The following is a 14,355-nucleotide window of genomic DNA, read 5'->3' as shown; positions in this document are numbered from 1 at the left end:
ATCAACCTGAAATACATGACACTGTTTAAGCTGTGTGTGAGAATTCAATCAGTGGGGTATTTGTAGTTTGTTCTTCTTCTGTAGGAAATAATATTGTATCATCATAGCACATTATCAGATGGATGTGAGTGTGTTTATTGCTGGAGGCTCTTGTCTCGCCTCTGGGCAATGCATTACAGCGGGTAATTACACAGCTTTCCTTCAGTCAGACTCTTAAATAGCTTTCTCCATCTTTCCTCTCTGAGAATCATTGGAGCCATAAAGCTTCAACTGCACAACAAATGAAGTCAGGATGCCTACAACAATTACTTCTCATTTACTTGTGGTGCAATGACTGAACAAATGGTAACTCAAGATGTTTTTCAATCTTCTGTCATTGAGGGAAGTTTACCTCTTGTGCCCTTTCTTTATTAAGACTTTATAGACATTTGCATTCTGTAAAGTGGTAAGCAAAGTACATTTGTGCTTATAAAATTGACTGTTATGTCAATCTGTAATCTTACTATGTCTCCCTATGTCTGGAATCATTTCCCTGACCTCTTTAAGGCCTTCTCATATTCCCTATGGCTCCACATCTTTTTTTCCAATCTGTTTCTGTCTCAGGTTGACTCTAATCCTGTCCTGCCCTATGGACTTGAAGAATTTCCCAATGGACATTCAGACCTGCACCATGCAGCTTGAAAGCTGTGAGTTTTCATTTCTTCCTCTTCCTTTATTCTCTTACATATTTTTTTTAATCTCTTTTGTGTTCCAGTCTTTGCCTTGCTTTACATGGCTGTAATCCAAGGAATACTAACTCTGTATGACAGTGGTGTTGTTCCAGTGTACCTCGTTTCACAAGTTACCATAGTACAAATTTGATTGCAAAAATAAAAGCTCAATTGTTTCCACATATTTTTGGAAACAAGCACCATGTCCAAACGGGTTCACTGTTTCTTAAAGAATAATGCACGTTAAAAATCTGTCCAAAAGGAGAGTAGCAGAGTTTTTAGCTACATGAGTCCCAGGCAGTCTGGAAAAATATTTGTTTCTAGACTTTAATATTGTCCCACCTCCTTTCTCTATATCATTTCTTCTTTCTCTGCCACCTTTCTTTCATGTTCTTCATAGCTTCTCTATTCTTCTTCATTCCTGATTTACTTCCTTTCTCATCCCATTTTCTTTCTACATTGTATTGTTTTACTTTGTGTACTTCCTTTGTTTACCTTTTGTTCTTTCTTCGCATCTCGAAGCCCTCCTTCCTTTTGTCCTTCCTTTGTTTCTTTTCTTTCTGATTTTATTCTGTAATTTCTTACTTTTGTCTTCCCTTCTGGATTTCCTTTCTTGTCTTTCTTTTGAAGGACAACAAAAGTTTGTTCTTCTTTGAAAGAAGAACAAACTACTCAAGTTTGCTCTTCCTTCCTTCTTTTCTTCTTTCCTTCCTTCCTTCCTTAATTTCTGTTTTTAGATTTTCCATATGGATTAAGTAAAAATATCTACCAAATATTTGTAAGGAAGTTTAGTATTTTAGACTTGAAAGTGAGAATTAAAAAACAGAATGAAAGCACATATGGAGGTTAACTTAAGTCAACAATGCAATGAAGAGTGAGAAGAACCAGTCATCTTGTTACAAAAGTAAGAGTTGTGTGACTTCAAAATTATTTTAAGCTATATATTCAAATAAAATTAAAAAGTAAGGTCCTATAAAAGTTACTGGAAGTTATTTTTTTAAGGTACTCTAGTGTATGTAGTCACTAAAATCCTCTGATTAGGCACTTAAAATCCCATAAGACGAAGGAGATAGAGGAGCATATATATTATTCATAGCAGGACGTCTTACAAAAAAGATATATTTGTCTCCTACTTCAAACTCCACACTTATAGTTCTGACACTCTTTACAGTTCCTATAAAATCAAAGAAACTGAAGATGAGTTCTGGATTAAAAATACGGCGGGACACGCAAACCCATTTCTTTCAGGCATTCTTCAAAATGGGAAACATCAAACACCATTCATATAAGGCAGATACATGCTGCCTTAGCAAATGGCAGCAGGAAAATACTTAATTACTGTTACAAACATGGTTAGACAAGGGAAAAATGAATGATTAATGATGTTTTCATACTATTTCACACACAACTGGAATGCTTAAATGTGGGATAATTTATACACTGGAAACATTTTCAAAGGTTACTGCAATGAATGAAATGGAATAAATGTTATTCTCTCTTTTTAGTCGCTCCTTACCTTTAGCAGAGATAAGATCTGCCCTTATGAAACCAATTTCCAGGATATAAATAATAAAACTTTATTTCAGTGTCCCTTTTATTATTATGTGAGTCACCGCTGTGCCCAGAGGTGATTTAGTTCTTTATCACAGGGAATTTAAGCTTACCAAAGGGTGAAACAGACAAAGAACCTGTGTCATAAAGTAATCTCTGCAGAAGGATGTTCCACAAATAAGGAAAGCTGGTGGTGTTTCTTATATTTTTATCTGATCCAATAACAATTTGTTTCGGTGTTTGTGAAACTATCCTCCATGGTCTCCAATAAGCAACTTGATTTATTTCTGTAATTAACACAAGGACAAACAATTCAAAACAAAAATAGCACAACAGATATTAACTTTATCCTGTAAAGCTGTTGTTATGACTTGGTCAAATTAAACTCTTTCATAAGAGGACTCTATAATTTTTCTGGTCGGACTCCCATTCCATCCATTTCTCAACTCGTCTTTGTAAGGGTTGTGATGTTCTAGGTCTGGAAAACTCAGGCGTTTTAATGGCTCTATTAAAAACCAAGTTGCAGGAGCTGCTAATCTATGTTACAAATATTTTACAAATATAATATTAGTTCAGAAAAATTTGAAAAACTGTGATGTCTAATTTATCTATTCTTGTTTTACCAAAATAATGTACTAACTGTAGAAAATGTATGTACTACAGTATCATTTAATTGTTTGAAGATATTTGTTTCATGAAGCTTGCTATTTTAGAAGTATATTCTCATAAGCATAGTATTAGCAATACATAATAAACGAATTGTATTATATATTTAAAGTAGATTTTATTTTTGTTCTTTAATTACCATCATTTTTTCTGTTGGTCTCTATATATTTATTAAACATTATTTTATTTCAAGGCTAATATTTGAATATAATGAGGGAAACTATTGAGCAGTCAGCTTCTTAGAGGAGAGTTTCACTTATTAGCCTTTTTATATTTAAGTAAAATTTTTAAATTGGTCCATAAAATTCAGATAATCCCATAGTAAATCTTGCAGTTTTACTCATTTGTATTCATTTACAACAGTGTGAGTATTTAGTGTTGTTTGTTCTTGTTTTACTTTAGTTGCTTATATTAATTTTGTTCCTTTGGTTTTAGTTAATCAGTAGGGAAAATATATTGATTAACTGGTATTTGAGTTCTAATACTAATGACTCCAAGTTCTTGTCAGATTTTTTATGGTGATTAAAGCTCATCTCCACTAAAGTCCAAATTGTGCTGAATATAACATCTCCTTGTGTCTGTTTTAGCTTTAGAGCGAGAATGTTTTAATGCTTGAAACAGATTTAAATAGATTGATGAAACTGCAGCTTAACAATGTAAATAAACAAAAACAAAAGGTGAAATATTTTGTCCTCCAAGTGTAAAAACTAAAGGGAGAATTGTGGACTTTAAAGGTGTGTGAGTGTGTTTTGGTTTGAGTTACTGTATCACTTTCCGCTGCCATTAGAGGAGAGGTAATCATTTCTGATTAAAAGCCCAGTGAGAATACTTGGCCTTGTGTTGACAAGTGCTAGTATACCACCCAAGGGTGCAATCACCTTGGCTGGAGCCTAACATTGAGAGGACATTATAGGTTTTACTGTCACTACTGAAAATGTGCCTACACCATCTGTTAGAGAGGAAAAAACAGGTGTAATCGTCCAGACTTCAGGATCCAGGGCCAATCTTCTGCTTGGCCTTTTCATGCCACTGGCTTATTTAGTTATATAAAAAGCTCCAAGCATGGGATTTTTTTCTATTCTGACACATCAGAGCTCCAAATACACAGCTTATAAGATGTTCTCCTACCTTGCGTTGTCAGCGTTCAGTAATCTTAAACCTACTTTCTATCTTCAATGATCGATGAAAAGAATGGAAGAGAGACTGAGACGGTGGCTGTGAAGCATTTCACTTGATGAATGGCTTTTAAACATAAGGAAGTGGATCACATGTGACGAATGGACCTCGCTTCACAATCCCAGACAATCTGGCTCAGGAATTTTTTTTTGTCTGCTACATGAGTCGGTCATGTTTGCCAAACCTTCTGTCAATAGTTGTAATTGACAGAAGCAAAGCAGACCGTTGTATTGTCTTAGGAAGGCATTGGCATTCTCCTCGGTTATTGTGGGAGGATGTGTGAGTGACAGTTCTTCTCAAGAACAAAATAAGTGTGTTTTTGTGGAAGTGTTTCTCTAACGTGAGGTACAGCGCTGGATGTAGCGTCTTGAATAATTGATGTCTTTGCAGCTCAGGCCCTGAAGGTTCCCAGTAGATGTAAGCATTGTTCAGATGCTCAAGGAGATTTGCGGTGTTTCATGCTGCATGTATTTTTGCCACAACAAAAACTGCACATTTCTGAAAACACATAACATCTTAAATAAATGCATATCAACAAGTACCACATATCCTTGCATTTTGTGCAAGGATATGTCATTTTTTTTCCCTCAGTGTTCTGCATAAGAACCTCAAAATTAATCATTTTATTGTTTAAACATGCAAGGTGAAATTTTAAGTGGACATTTAAAGCAAAACTATATAATAATTTGTTGGTTCCATTTTTTTTCCATAAACTAATGTATATTTAAGAAATAATGAAATACCAAAAATGTTACATATTTCTATTGAATCTTTGTTTTGATTCATAAAACTGACTAATAATTCCTTTAAATGAATTACAAATAACTTCTTGGACTTAATATTGAAGTGTTAATTTGTATGTTGTTGCAAATACAATATTTATCTATTTGAGCTGAAAAGTATTCATACTTCTGACAAATTTTGGTTTGGAGTAGTTTGATTTATCAACAAATGTATTCTTATTTTGGAAGTAATATTAAGATTTTTAATGCACTTTAAAAATCTTAATCTTTTACTAAGCACTTTAGCTAATTTTGAAAATGTTTAACACACTTATCTTCTACCAGATTAATGCTTCCAGATAAATTCTGAAGCACTAATTCACTCAACAGTTAGTTTTAAAGGAAATCTGAAGCAGCTTCTGGCAGAAGATTATTACTGTGTGTCACTCTTATTGAGGTCATGACCTGCTAACAGCTCAATTTCAATATTTCACAGGAACTATTTTTATATTAAATCTACTTGTTCTCCTACATTTCTCTCTAAATCAGTGCAGTTGTTCTTGGAGATCACTTTAACCTATTTGTAATTTTTGAACAGTGGTGGTCAACACACCTGAATTAAATGACAGTTCATTTGTGGACCTCTACAACTCTGCAGCCCATGTAGCAACAAGGTCATTAACGGTGGTTGGGGAGGATTTCTGCAGCTAATTAAGAGATATAAACTGTCAGAAATGCAGATAAAGAGATGGTTATTGCAACCATCTCTTCTTTTAATATGGCCATCATTAGTACCAGAGGTCAAACCTGGCAAAAAAACTTTAATTTTCAATGTCAGAGGGTCTCCGGTTGTCTCTCCAGACCTTGGAAAATCCAGTAGTAATGGAAAATCATGGGGCAGCACAGTCTGCAAGACAGCATCCCTTCTCTTGTCTGTCGGCTCTGCTTACTGAGTTGTGTCTAGTTATATAACCAGAACTGTCAGAAGGAGGATGGACAATGTTGAGCTGTGTTGCTTTAGTAGGTGCACTTACTTAAAAAACATGGACATGTTTATTTCCTCATAAAGAGGAAATCATTTATCTCTGGACTGAATATCGTCTGTTTCTTCATGTCCTATTTTCCTCTTTCACAGTCGGTTACACCATGAATGACCTGATCTTTGAGTGGCTGTCTGACAACCCTGTTCAAGTGGCTGATGATCTCACACTCCCACAGTTTGTGCTGAAAGAAGAAAAGGACTTGGGCTACTGCACAAAGCACTACAACACAGGTGAATGAATGAATTCCACTTAAAGTCTTAAAAAAGCAATGACCCAATAACAGCCAGTACATAGTGTGCATCTCTTTTCAAACTTTCTGCTTTGATATAGTTACATTGACAATAGGAGATTTATATTTTTCATTAAAAAACAAACAAACACAAAGAAGAGCCATGAGTCTGAGTTTAATATTTCATGCTGTTCCATCAGGTAAATTCACCTGCATTGAGGTGAAGTTCCACCTGGAACGGCAGATGGGTTACTACCTGATCCAGATGTACATCCCTTCGCTCCTCATCGTTATCCTCTCCTGGGTTTCCTTTTGGATAAACATGGACGCTGCGCCGGCCAGAGTTGGTCTGGGTATCACCACAGTGCTGACGATGACCACGCAGAGCTCTGGTTCTAGAGCTTCTCTGCCGAAGGTAAGCCTGCAAGACTGGCTATATTTCTACTGTTTTCTGGTTAAAATACACGAAAGTAGCCTGAGATATCAAGACAAACTTAGATAGAATCACAGTAGTGCAGACAAAAGCAACACAACTCTGCTGCATTCAAAAGTCAATTTACATATTACATAATGATGTTGTATTTATGTTTGTCTTGTTTGCTACAATCCATGTTTTATTTTGTTTCTGTATTTCTGATTTGAAACAAAGATGTTTTTGGAGGGGATGAAGGGGAGACAATATGAGGAGAGGAAGTAAAACTTCTGCCAGTACTTCAAAATAATCTATTTGGCATAGCATTTGGTTTGGTTCTATTATTTCCTGATTATACCAGAAACAGTGAAGGCAGCAGAAACTTAATCTCAGCTACATACATGTAAAAGTAGCTGCACTTTTGATTTAAGAAACAAAACTACGTTGTTAAATCATTCAGGGAAAGATTTACTTTGGCGTGACAGACTTTGAAGGATTTGGTCATAATTTTGTATAATTTAGATCCTGTTAAGAGATGATGACAGAAAACTATAATGGATGCAGAATTTCCCTTTTCTCTGTTCCAGTGCTTGCTTCTTTAACAGCCAGTAAATTGCTGCCTAATTAAGTGAAGTCTCTATGCTTTGCTCCAGTATCACTGATGTGCTTTGACATGTCGTCTTTTATGAATGACACAGCTGGGGCACTCCCCGAGTCTTGGTCGTGACCTGTCTGATCGCTACGTTTCAGCTGCCTACAACTCACTGACTCATTTCAATTCTAGGTCATCCCAGACATGAGATTCGGTGAAACCCACAGCAGAAAAACGGGTGGAGTGTGAACCACCCACAAATTTTCCTTCAGCCTTATTGATTGGCTTTTGATTACCCTGTCATGTTTCCTGTTCTCAGGTGTCCTATGTGAAGGCCATTGACATATGGATGGCGGTGTGCCTTCTGTTTGTGTTTGCCGCCTTGCTGGAGTATGCAGCCGTCAACTTTGTCTCGAGGCAACACAAGGAGTTCATCAGGCTGAGGAAAAAGCAACGGCAGCAGAGAATAGTAAGTGTAAATTGTGCAGGCACCCACACAGCTGAAGGATGTCTCCAGGAAATAAAACATTCAGCCATCACAAGATGCAGTTGATTCCTAAAAAGTAGGCCCAAGATAAACCGCACACATTCAGCAGCACAACACCTTGTCAGCTCCTATAATGTTGACTTATGCCTCTTGTTATTGTGGCGTGCTACGTATCCTGGACCTGACAACATCAACACGCTACAGCTGGCTGTCAAGTTAGATGAGGAAGATGTGCTCATCTCAGCGCGGCTCATTTTCATGTTGAGCACTGACCTGTGAGGACCTTCGAGAATCTTTATTTTTGTCACACCATTTGATACAGAGAAACAACCTTTCCATGACTGTAGAAACTGGGATGCAGTGGTTCCATTACACAGCTTTTATACGTTTAAATATTGGATATTAGTAAGCAGTTAATATCTTATTTGCAGTATTGAATGTCAGACTTTTGTGGCTCTTTTTGTATCAAGAAGCACAAACATAATGTTAAATCAGGGTAGAAAAGCCCTGTGTTAAAAAGTTTACACTTATTTGTAACATTCGTAACTTAATGGCCACAAGATTAAAAAACAGTTCTTAGAATGGCTTGAAAATTGACTTAAATTGATTGGTGGGTCAATGTAAAAAAAGAAAAACAGCATAACTCAGCCATAAATCTCCAATTGGTGCATCTATATCCACTTTATACATTTGGTGCAACTTAAGATTTGAGTATATGTTCATCATCTTTCTTCCCCTCTTTTGTTGTTGTGTTACTTTCATCTTGTTTTATTTGTTTTGCTTTTAAATTAGTTAAGTTTCTTCATGCTCTTAGTTTATGCTTTAAATGTTGATGAAACACCAAGTAGTTATAGTTGTAGACATTCGGCGTAACATTTCCAGTAAATGTTTTAGTTTTGATAAGGAACACTTTTCACACAACAATACGCCTACCACAGTGGATTCAGCTTAAAGACAGACAAGTAACAGTTATTTTTCCATAGACAAGACATCTTGACAATCCCATTAAATGCCTTAGAGAGTGGGCAGCCTCAGACGTGTTCTCTGTAAATGTAGAAGAGTTTACTGGGCAGTCTGCCATCCGCCATCAATACAGAGGAGAGAAAGTAATGGTCTTTCAGGGAAAAAGATGTTTGATGTTCACATCAGTAGCAGATTTACTCCCCCAGAGATGTTTGAGGTCACAAACTATCCATCTGAGAGGTATTACCACGTGACCCGATTAATTTCACTAGACAGAAGTTGTGAGTTAAGTGGAGACTACAAAACCAGACAAACATAGGGTTAACGAAAGATTATGTCTTGCCTTGATCTTTAGAAATAAGTCAAATATTTCATCTTTACTTCCATGTATAGTCTTTCTTAAAACGGTTTGAATTTACTGCACGAAGAGTATCAATTTCGCTCTAGAAACTTTTTTCTTAATCTCAGGCATAGTCCACATGTAGCCAAATATCTGGGAAAACAAATCAATTTTTATGGGCTTTTGCTTTCATCCACATCAAAATTGCATTTAATACTATTAAAAACAATTATTTACAAAAACTCTGACCAAAGTGGAGATTTGTGAAAAATGTATCATATCCACATAGTCACTTTAACACCATTCCCAGTCAACATAGGCTTGTGTTTGATTAATTCTATATTGTTATATAGAATTAATCTACATAGTTTAACCCAAATATGTATCACCATAAAAGTAACTCCTTGCGTCATGTTTAATTCCTAACAGGAAGTCCAGTTTTTTTTTTCTTTTTTTAAGCAATCCAATTCGTTGACAGGTTTTAGCATTGTGCTACACTGCCCCCTGTGGGTTTGGCATGTTTAAAACAACACTCTGAACCCTGATTTGTGCAGGTTCATGTGGATGAAAATCTAATACATTTTTTAACAATGCGGTGGAAATATTAGTTGTTATAAATACCTGGTTAAGTGTGTACAAAGCCTCAGCTATTATACTGAATCATCACCTCTTTTGTATCTGCTGTTTTGATTTGAAATTTTCAAACCAGAATCCTGAATAACTAAATTAAAGTTCAAGTCAAAGCACTAACGTTCCCCCCCCCCTTTTATCCTTTTCGATGAAGGCGACTGGCAGTCGAGCTGCAAGCGTTGAGTCTTTGCGGAAACCCAATGACATTCCTGGTAACAACTCAGCCTACAGAAATCTGAGTCAGCATTGCAGCGCCTGTGCAAGGGTAAAAAAAAAAAAAAACGAATGAAGTCCATGTCAACCCTGACCTTCCAACCCAATTTCTGTCTGTGCCTCCAGCCACCCAAATTGATTGTGTTGTGAAAGTTTTACCTCAAATGTGAATTTATCCTGCTGTATTTCTCACAGCCAAACCCACGTCCGTTTTCATGAAACCTTTGCTGCTCACCTCCCGATCCTTCATACCAGTATTTTACTAACTTCAAATTTCTGCCCTTTATTGTCCCTGTTGTGTTGCTTGTTGAAATAGTTTAGACTTCTTTTTGCTCTCTTTCTTATTTTTCTTAAACCTTTCAAAGAATTGTGGCATTAACTGAGACAGCTGTTTCTCTTGCTTGTTTGCTGTTTTTGTTTTATCTCCATACTGAAAACATAAAAAGCTTAAATTAGGACTGTATTTCTGTATTACTGTATGTAACATAATTGGGTAATTCTCTGAATTTGGTGCATTTTGTGTCTCACAGCTGTCCATTGCTAGCTGATGTGGACTTGTTGTGGTTTACACAATATTTAAATGCATTAAAACATGCATATAAGCAAATAATTTAATTCCTATTTTAAATGAGAAAATATGTTATTCCATTTATTCCAGAAATGGAATAACAAAATTTTAGTGTACATTTGATAATTTCTTGCCAATGATGCGTCAAAACGCTGTCTACTTTTTTGTATTAATAAATGGATGGCAGAAAGGAGTTTTTGTTTTTATTTTATTACAGAATCTGAACCAGGTGAAGCTAAAAATGCCACTTGAAGAGTTCTGAGTTGAACATATTTACAAATAAAGAAGGTCTTTCATTTCAAATGCAAAATGTATTTAAAATGAATATTTGTAATTTTTGTACAGTTTAAGTTAAATTGCTGCTCTGACTGTGTTGTTCTTTCAGCAAATGGTCATTTGCTAAGTCTGTAAACTCCAGGTAAAGATTAATCGATCACTAAATTCTTCCAATAATCAATTAATATGATTAATTTGATTAATTATGTCAGCCATGAGAACACGTCTTCCCTGTGTGACATAACAAAAGCTCCAAAAGAAATAAGCTAGGATATTGGGGGAAAAGTGGTGGACCTCCAGAAGTCTGTTTCATCCTTCAGTGTAATTTCCAGGAGCCTAAAGGTGCCGCCTGCACTTTTCCAATGGTGATGTGCATCAACATGTTCCGGAAAGAAATAGCATCTGGTTCCCAGAGAGGAAAATATGTTGGTGTTGTTGCTGCTGTGAGAACGGAGCTCAGATTAGGAGCAATAATTATCTTTGGAGGACCGTACTTTTAGATCCTAGCACATGACATACTGTATCATTTAAGAACGAGTACGAGGAATAATTAAGCTGTGCTACAGGAGCAACAACTCCCTATAGCTTGGCTGTGTGGTGCAATTTGTCTTTTGGATGTCAAACAGCAACCATAAAGTACTTCATAACAACTCTACTGTGATAGAATGATCTCTATATGAAGTTAAATTAGCAGATTTGTCTAAACTCTAGAGATCGGAGCGGTCAGTTATAGGGAAATTGACTTAAAGACAAATTTAGAGCCAGTTCTCATTCACATTAGTAGCATAATATCTGACGGGAGCTTTCAGTGTCTCTGTTCCGAGTATGTCCAGAATTTGGCAGCTGTCAGTGTTGGTGAGAGAGAAATGAAGAGTTGAAACGGTCGGATCAGAGCTTTCAGAGGTCTTCACACTGACTGCTAATCATCCAATTTAGATCACACATCTTCACTTCCTCCCGTTAAACTGAATCTCCGCAAGTGTCAGAGAGGCTGTCAGAGTTAAGCTGCGTGTCTATAAATATTCACTTCAAAGGGCAGAAGCAATGTTTCATTCACTGTAAAAATATCCGTCTTTATTTAAAAAAAAGCATGAAGCCAAAAGTGGAATCATTGCTTTGTGCTTTCTAAAACATTTATAAGATTAGTAGATTTTGTAAACATCTGCATGGGATATTGATGAAGATGAGCTTTAAATATTGTGTTTCTAATTAAAATGTCATACCTCACACACATTTGGCAATGTTTTTGTTGTCAGTTTTTTCCTCTAGCATATATAAAAACAATCCATCAATTAATACACTTAATTACATAACCAGACAAATCCAATAAAAAATGTGCTGAAACAAGAAGATGCCACAGATTAGCTGGGCAAACTGAACTCAAAATTAAAAAAAAAAAGTTTGACTAAGTGGAGCCTGTCTTATCAAGTGACCTTTTGTTGTAGAATAGGGAGGTTACTGCGACAAAGACCACTCTGTCATTTAAAGTGAACTTTGATCTAAGACTATTTTCACACAGCAAGTAAATGTGATCCATATCCGACTTTGATATGGCAATCTCAACGGCCCAAATCTGATCCTTTGACCTCCAAAAATATCCGATTTGTACGACTCCCATATGTGGCATTCAATAGTTTTCAAAGTACTTGCAGTCAGAACGGTCATGTCACATTTTATTTGGCTTTTGCATAATTTATGTTAGATACCAAATACGTTTTGTGCGTCAAAAACATGTCCGATGCTTCAAGTTCACTTGACATTTTGGTCTACACCTAGTGTTTTGTGCACCTGATTTACATTCAGTCTATATTTGGTGCTTCGAGGGCACATAAGATGCATTAAAATCGCTCTAGCCACTGTTTAAAATTGCACCATGCTAGATGCAAGAAATGCACCGCAATGTACCTCCACATAGACTTTGAATGTAAGCTAGACACGCAAATCTTGTTTGGTGTGAACGCACCATAATTCTGCACAGGAAGAAGCCAGACATGGTCAATTCAAACATAAACAATAGTTGAAGAAAGCAACTTTTATTTTTTCTTAGCTTCCTTTGCAACAATACTGTCTATTCTCGTTCAACAACTTTAAAATTACTGTGCGGCATCTGCGTTTTTCTTTTTGCGTATTTGAATTGTTAAACCGTTTATATTGAGAGTTTGTTTTTGTTTTTTTTATTTTCAGAAAATGCTTTCACGCCTATTTTTACTGCTAGTTTTGAGCAACTTGTCACCAGATACATCTGGTAATCCCTGAGTTAAAAACACAGAGAGAAAAGCCACTAAAAAAACGTTTTCTCCTGTGTTTGCTCCGACAGGAGGAGGAACTCATGCGGGAGAGCCGAGGATTTTACTTCCGTGGTTATGGACTTGGTCACTGCCTGCAAACCAAAGATGGGACTGCAGTGGAAGGGCCCACGGTGTTCTCCCCTTTGCCCCCGGTCACTATGTATGATGGTGAAGTTCTTCACAAGCGTTTCGTTGACCGGGCCAAACGGATCGACACCATATCCAGAGCCGTCTTTCCCTTGAGCTTTCTCATATTCAACATCTTCTACTGGATCACCTACAAAGTGCTGCGACACGAGGACATCCATGCAAACTTGTAAAATGCTTTCTGCTGACATTATGTTAATGTTTTTCTCAAAACCAAAACTGCCTGTTTGACCCATTACAGTGAGTAAAAAGAAAAAAGAAGTATGAAGAAGCATCACGGCTTCTCAAAGCCAGAACTAGAAATTACAAAAATGTTGTGCTCAGGTGCGTCTTCAGGATCTCAGACGTGAAAAGGAAGGAGTGGCTTCTCGCTGGTGTTACCGGTCACCTTCTCGTACGTGTGTTTGTTTGAGTTGCTTGGATCAATCAAAATGGCGCTAACAGCTGTGGGTTTTATTTCAGATGATGGTTCAAGAATTTAGAAAAGTTGATCCTAGCTGAATGAGACATGCTGACTTGAATTTTGACACTACGCAGCTTTAAATGAATGTTTTTGACAATAAAAAGTTAAAGGAAAATTTTTTACAACTTTAGATTATCACATTGGTATATGGGTTATGGGGACTTTGATATTTATCAATATTCAGTTAGTGAATCAGTAAATCAATTTTAAGTATGTGATCAGTAGATTATGTATGTATGTATGTCTGTATGTAAGACAGTGTATTAAAATGTATATAAACAAAGCTGTCCAACTGCTCAAAGCACAAATATGTATTTCCTTTTGTCAAAATGTAAATAAATTGTTATTCTGCCAGGAAACAAGATAAGATTTCACTTCTCTTTAATCAAAATATTCAGGCGATTACTTAAAAAAAAGAAGTGTGCATTAGAAACTCAGTCACATCCTGACTGCGTGACGCACAATTACTTTCCTATTTCAGCCCACTAATAGCTCCCATCAGCTCAAAATTCCCAAGAGGGCACATAGCTTAAAGTATAAGCAGAAACTAAATCCTGAAATGCAAATATTACAGAAAACAGGTAGTCCGTTCAAATCTGCAGCTCAGAAATTTGTGTGTACAATTTATATGCAACAAAGCTCTTGATACATGGGATGGATGGGATATGTTTATTTTCCAGTGTCAGGGGAGGATTTGAGGGTGTGGGAATGCAAAGGTGAGGTGGGGAGGGTAGGGAGGGAGGACCAATGGGTTTTTAATGGGAAATCAGAGGGTTGTTTTATCAACTAATGAGTTTGAAAAGGGCTTGGTGTTCCACTGCTAATGACAATGAATTGAGAGAGGCAGCTGGCGCTGACTGTCCTTTTCTCTGCAGCCCT

General features: G+C 36.5%; 1 protein-coding gene across 2 annotated transcripts in view; it reads left to right on the top strand.

The window, feature by feature from the left end:
* LOC129360769 (glycine receptor subunit alpha-4-like) overlaps window positions 1-13,823 on the top strand; it is a 47,188-nt gene extending 33,365 nt beyond the window's left edge. The window contains exons 5-10 of one of the 2 annotated variants that reach the window (XM_055031171.1): window positions 604-686; window positions 5,961-6,098; window positions 6,298-6,512; window positions 7,421-7,570; window positions 9,676-9,786; window positions 12,896-13,823. In XM_055031171.1, coding sequence (XP_054887146.1) covers window positions 604-686; window positions 5,961-6,098; window positions 6,298-6,512; window positions 7,421-7,570; window positions 9,676-9,786; window positions 12,896-13,186 — 988 coding nt within the window. In that variant the 3' untranslated portion in view covers window positions 13,187-13,823. The remainder of the gene's footprint in view (window positions 1-603; window positions 687-5,960; window positions 6,099-6,297; window positions 6,513-7,420; window positions 7,571-9,675; window positions 9,787-12,895) is intronic. The other variant, XM_055031172.1, reaches the window with a different exon arrangement.
* The last annotated feature ends 532 nt before the right edge of the window (window positions 13,824-14,355 follow it).

This window comes from Poeciliopsis prolifica, unplaced genomic scaffold (assembly GCF_027474105.1).
Source record: "Poeciliopsis prolifica strain line A6 unplaced genomic scaffold, Auburn_PproV2 SCAFFOLD006, whole genome shotgun sequence".
In the NCBI taxonomy this organism is placed as follows: domain Eukaryota; kingdom Metazoa; phylum Chordata; class Actinopteri; order Cyprinodontiformes; family Poeciliidae; genus Poeciliopsis; species Poeciliopsis prolifica.
This window is presented reverse-complemented; position numbering and strand designations above follow the sequence as displayed.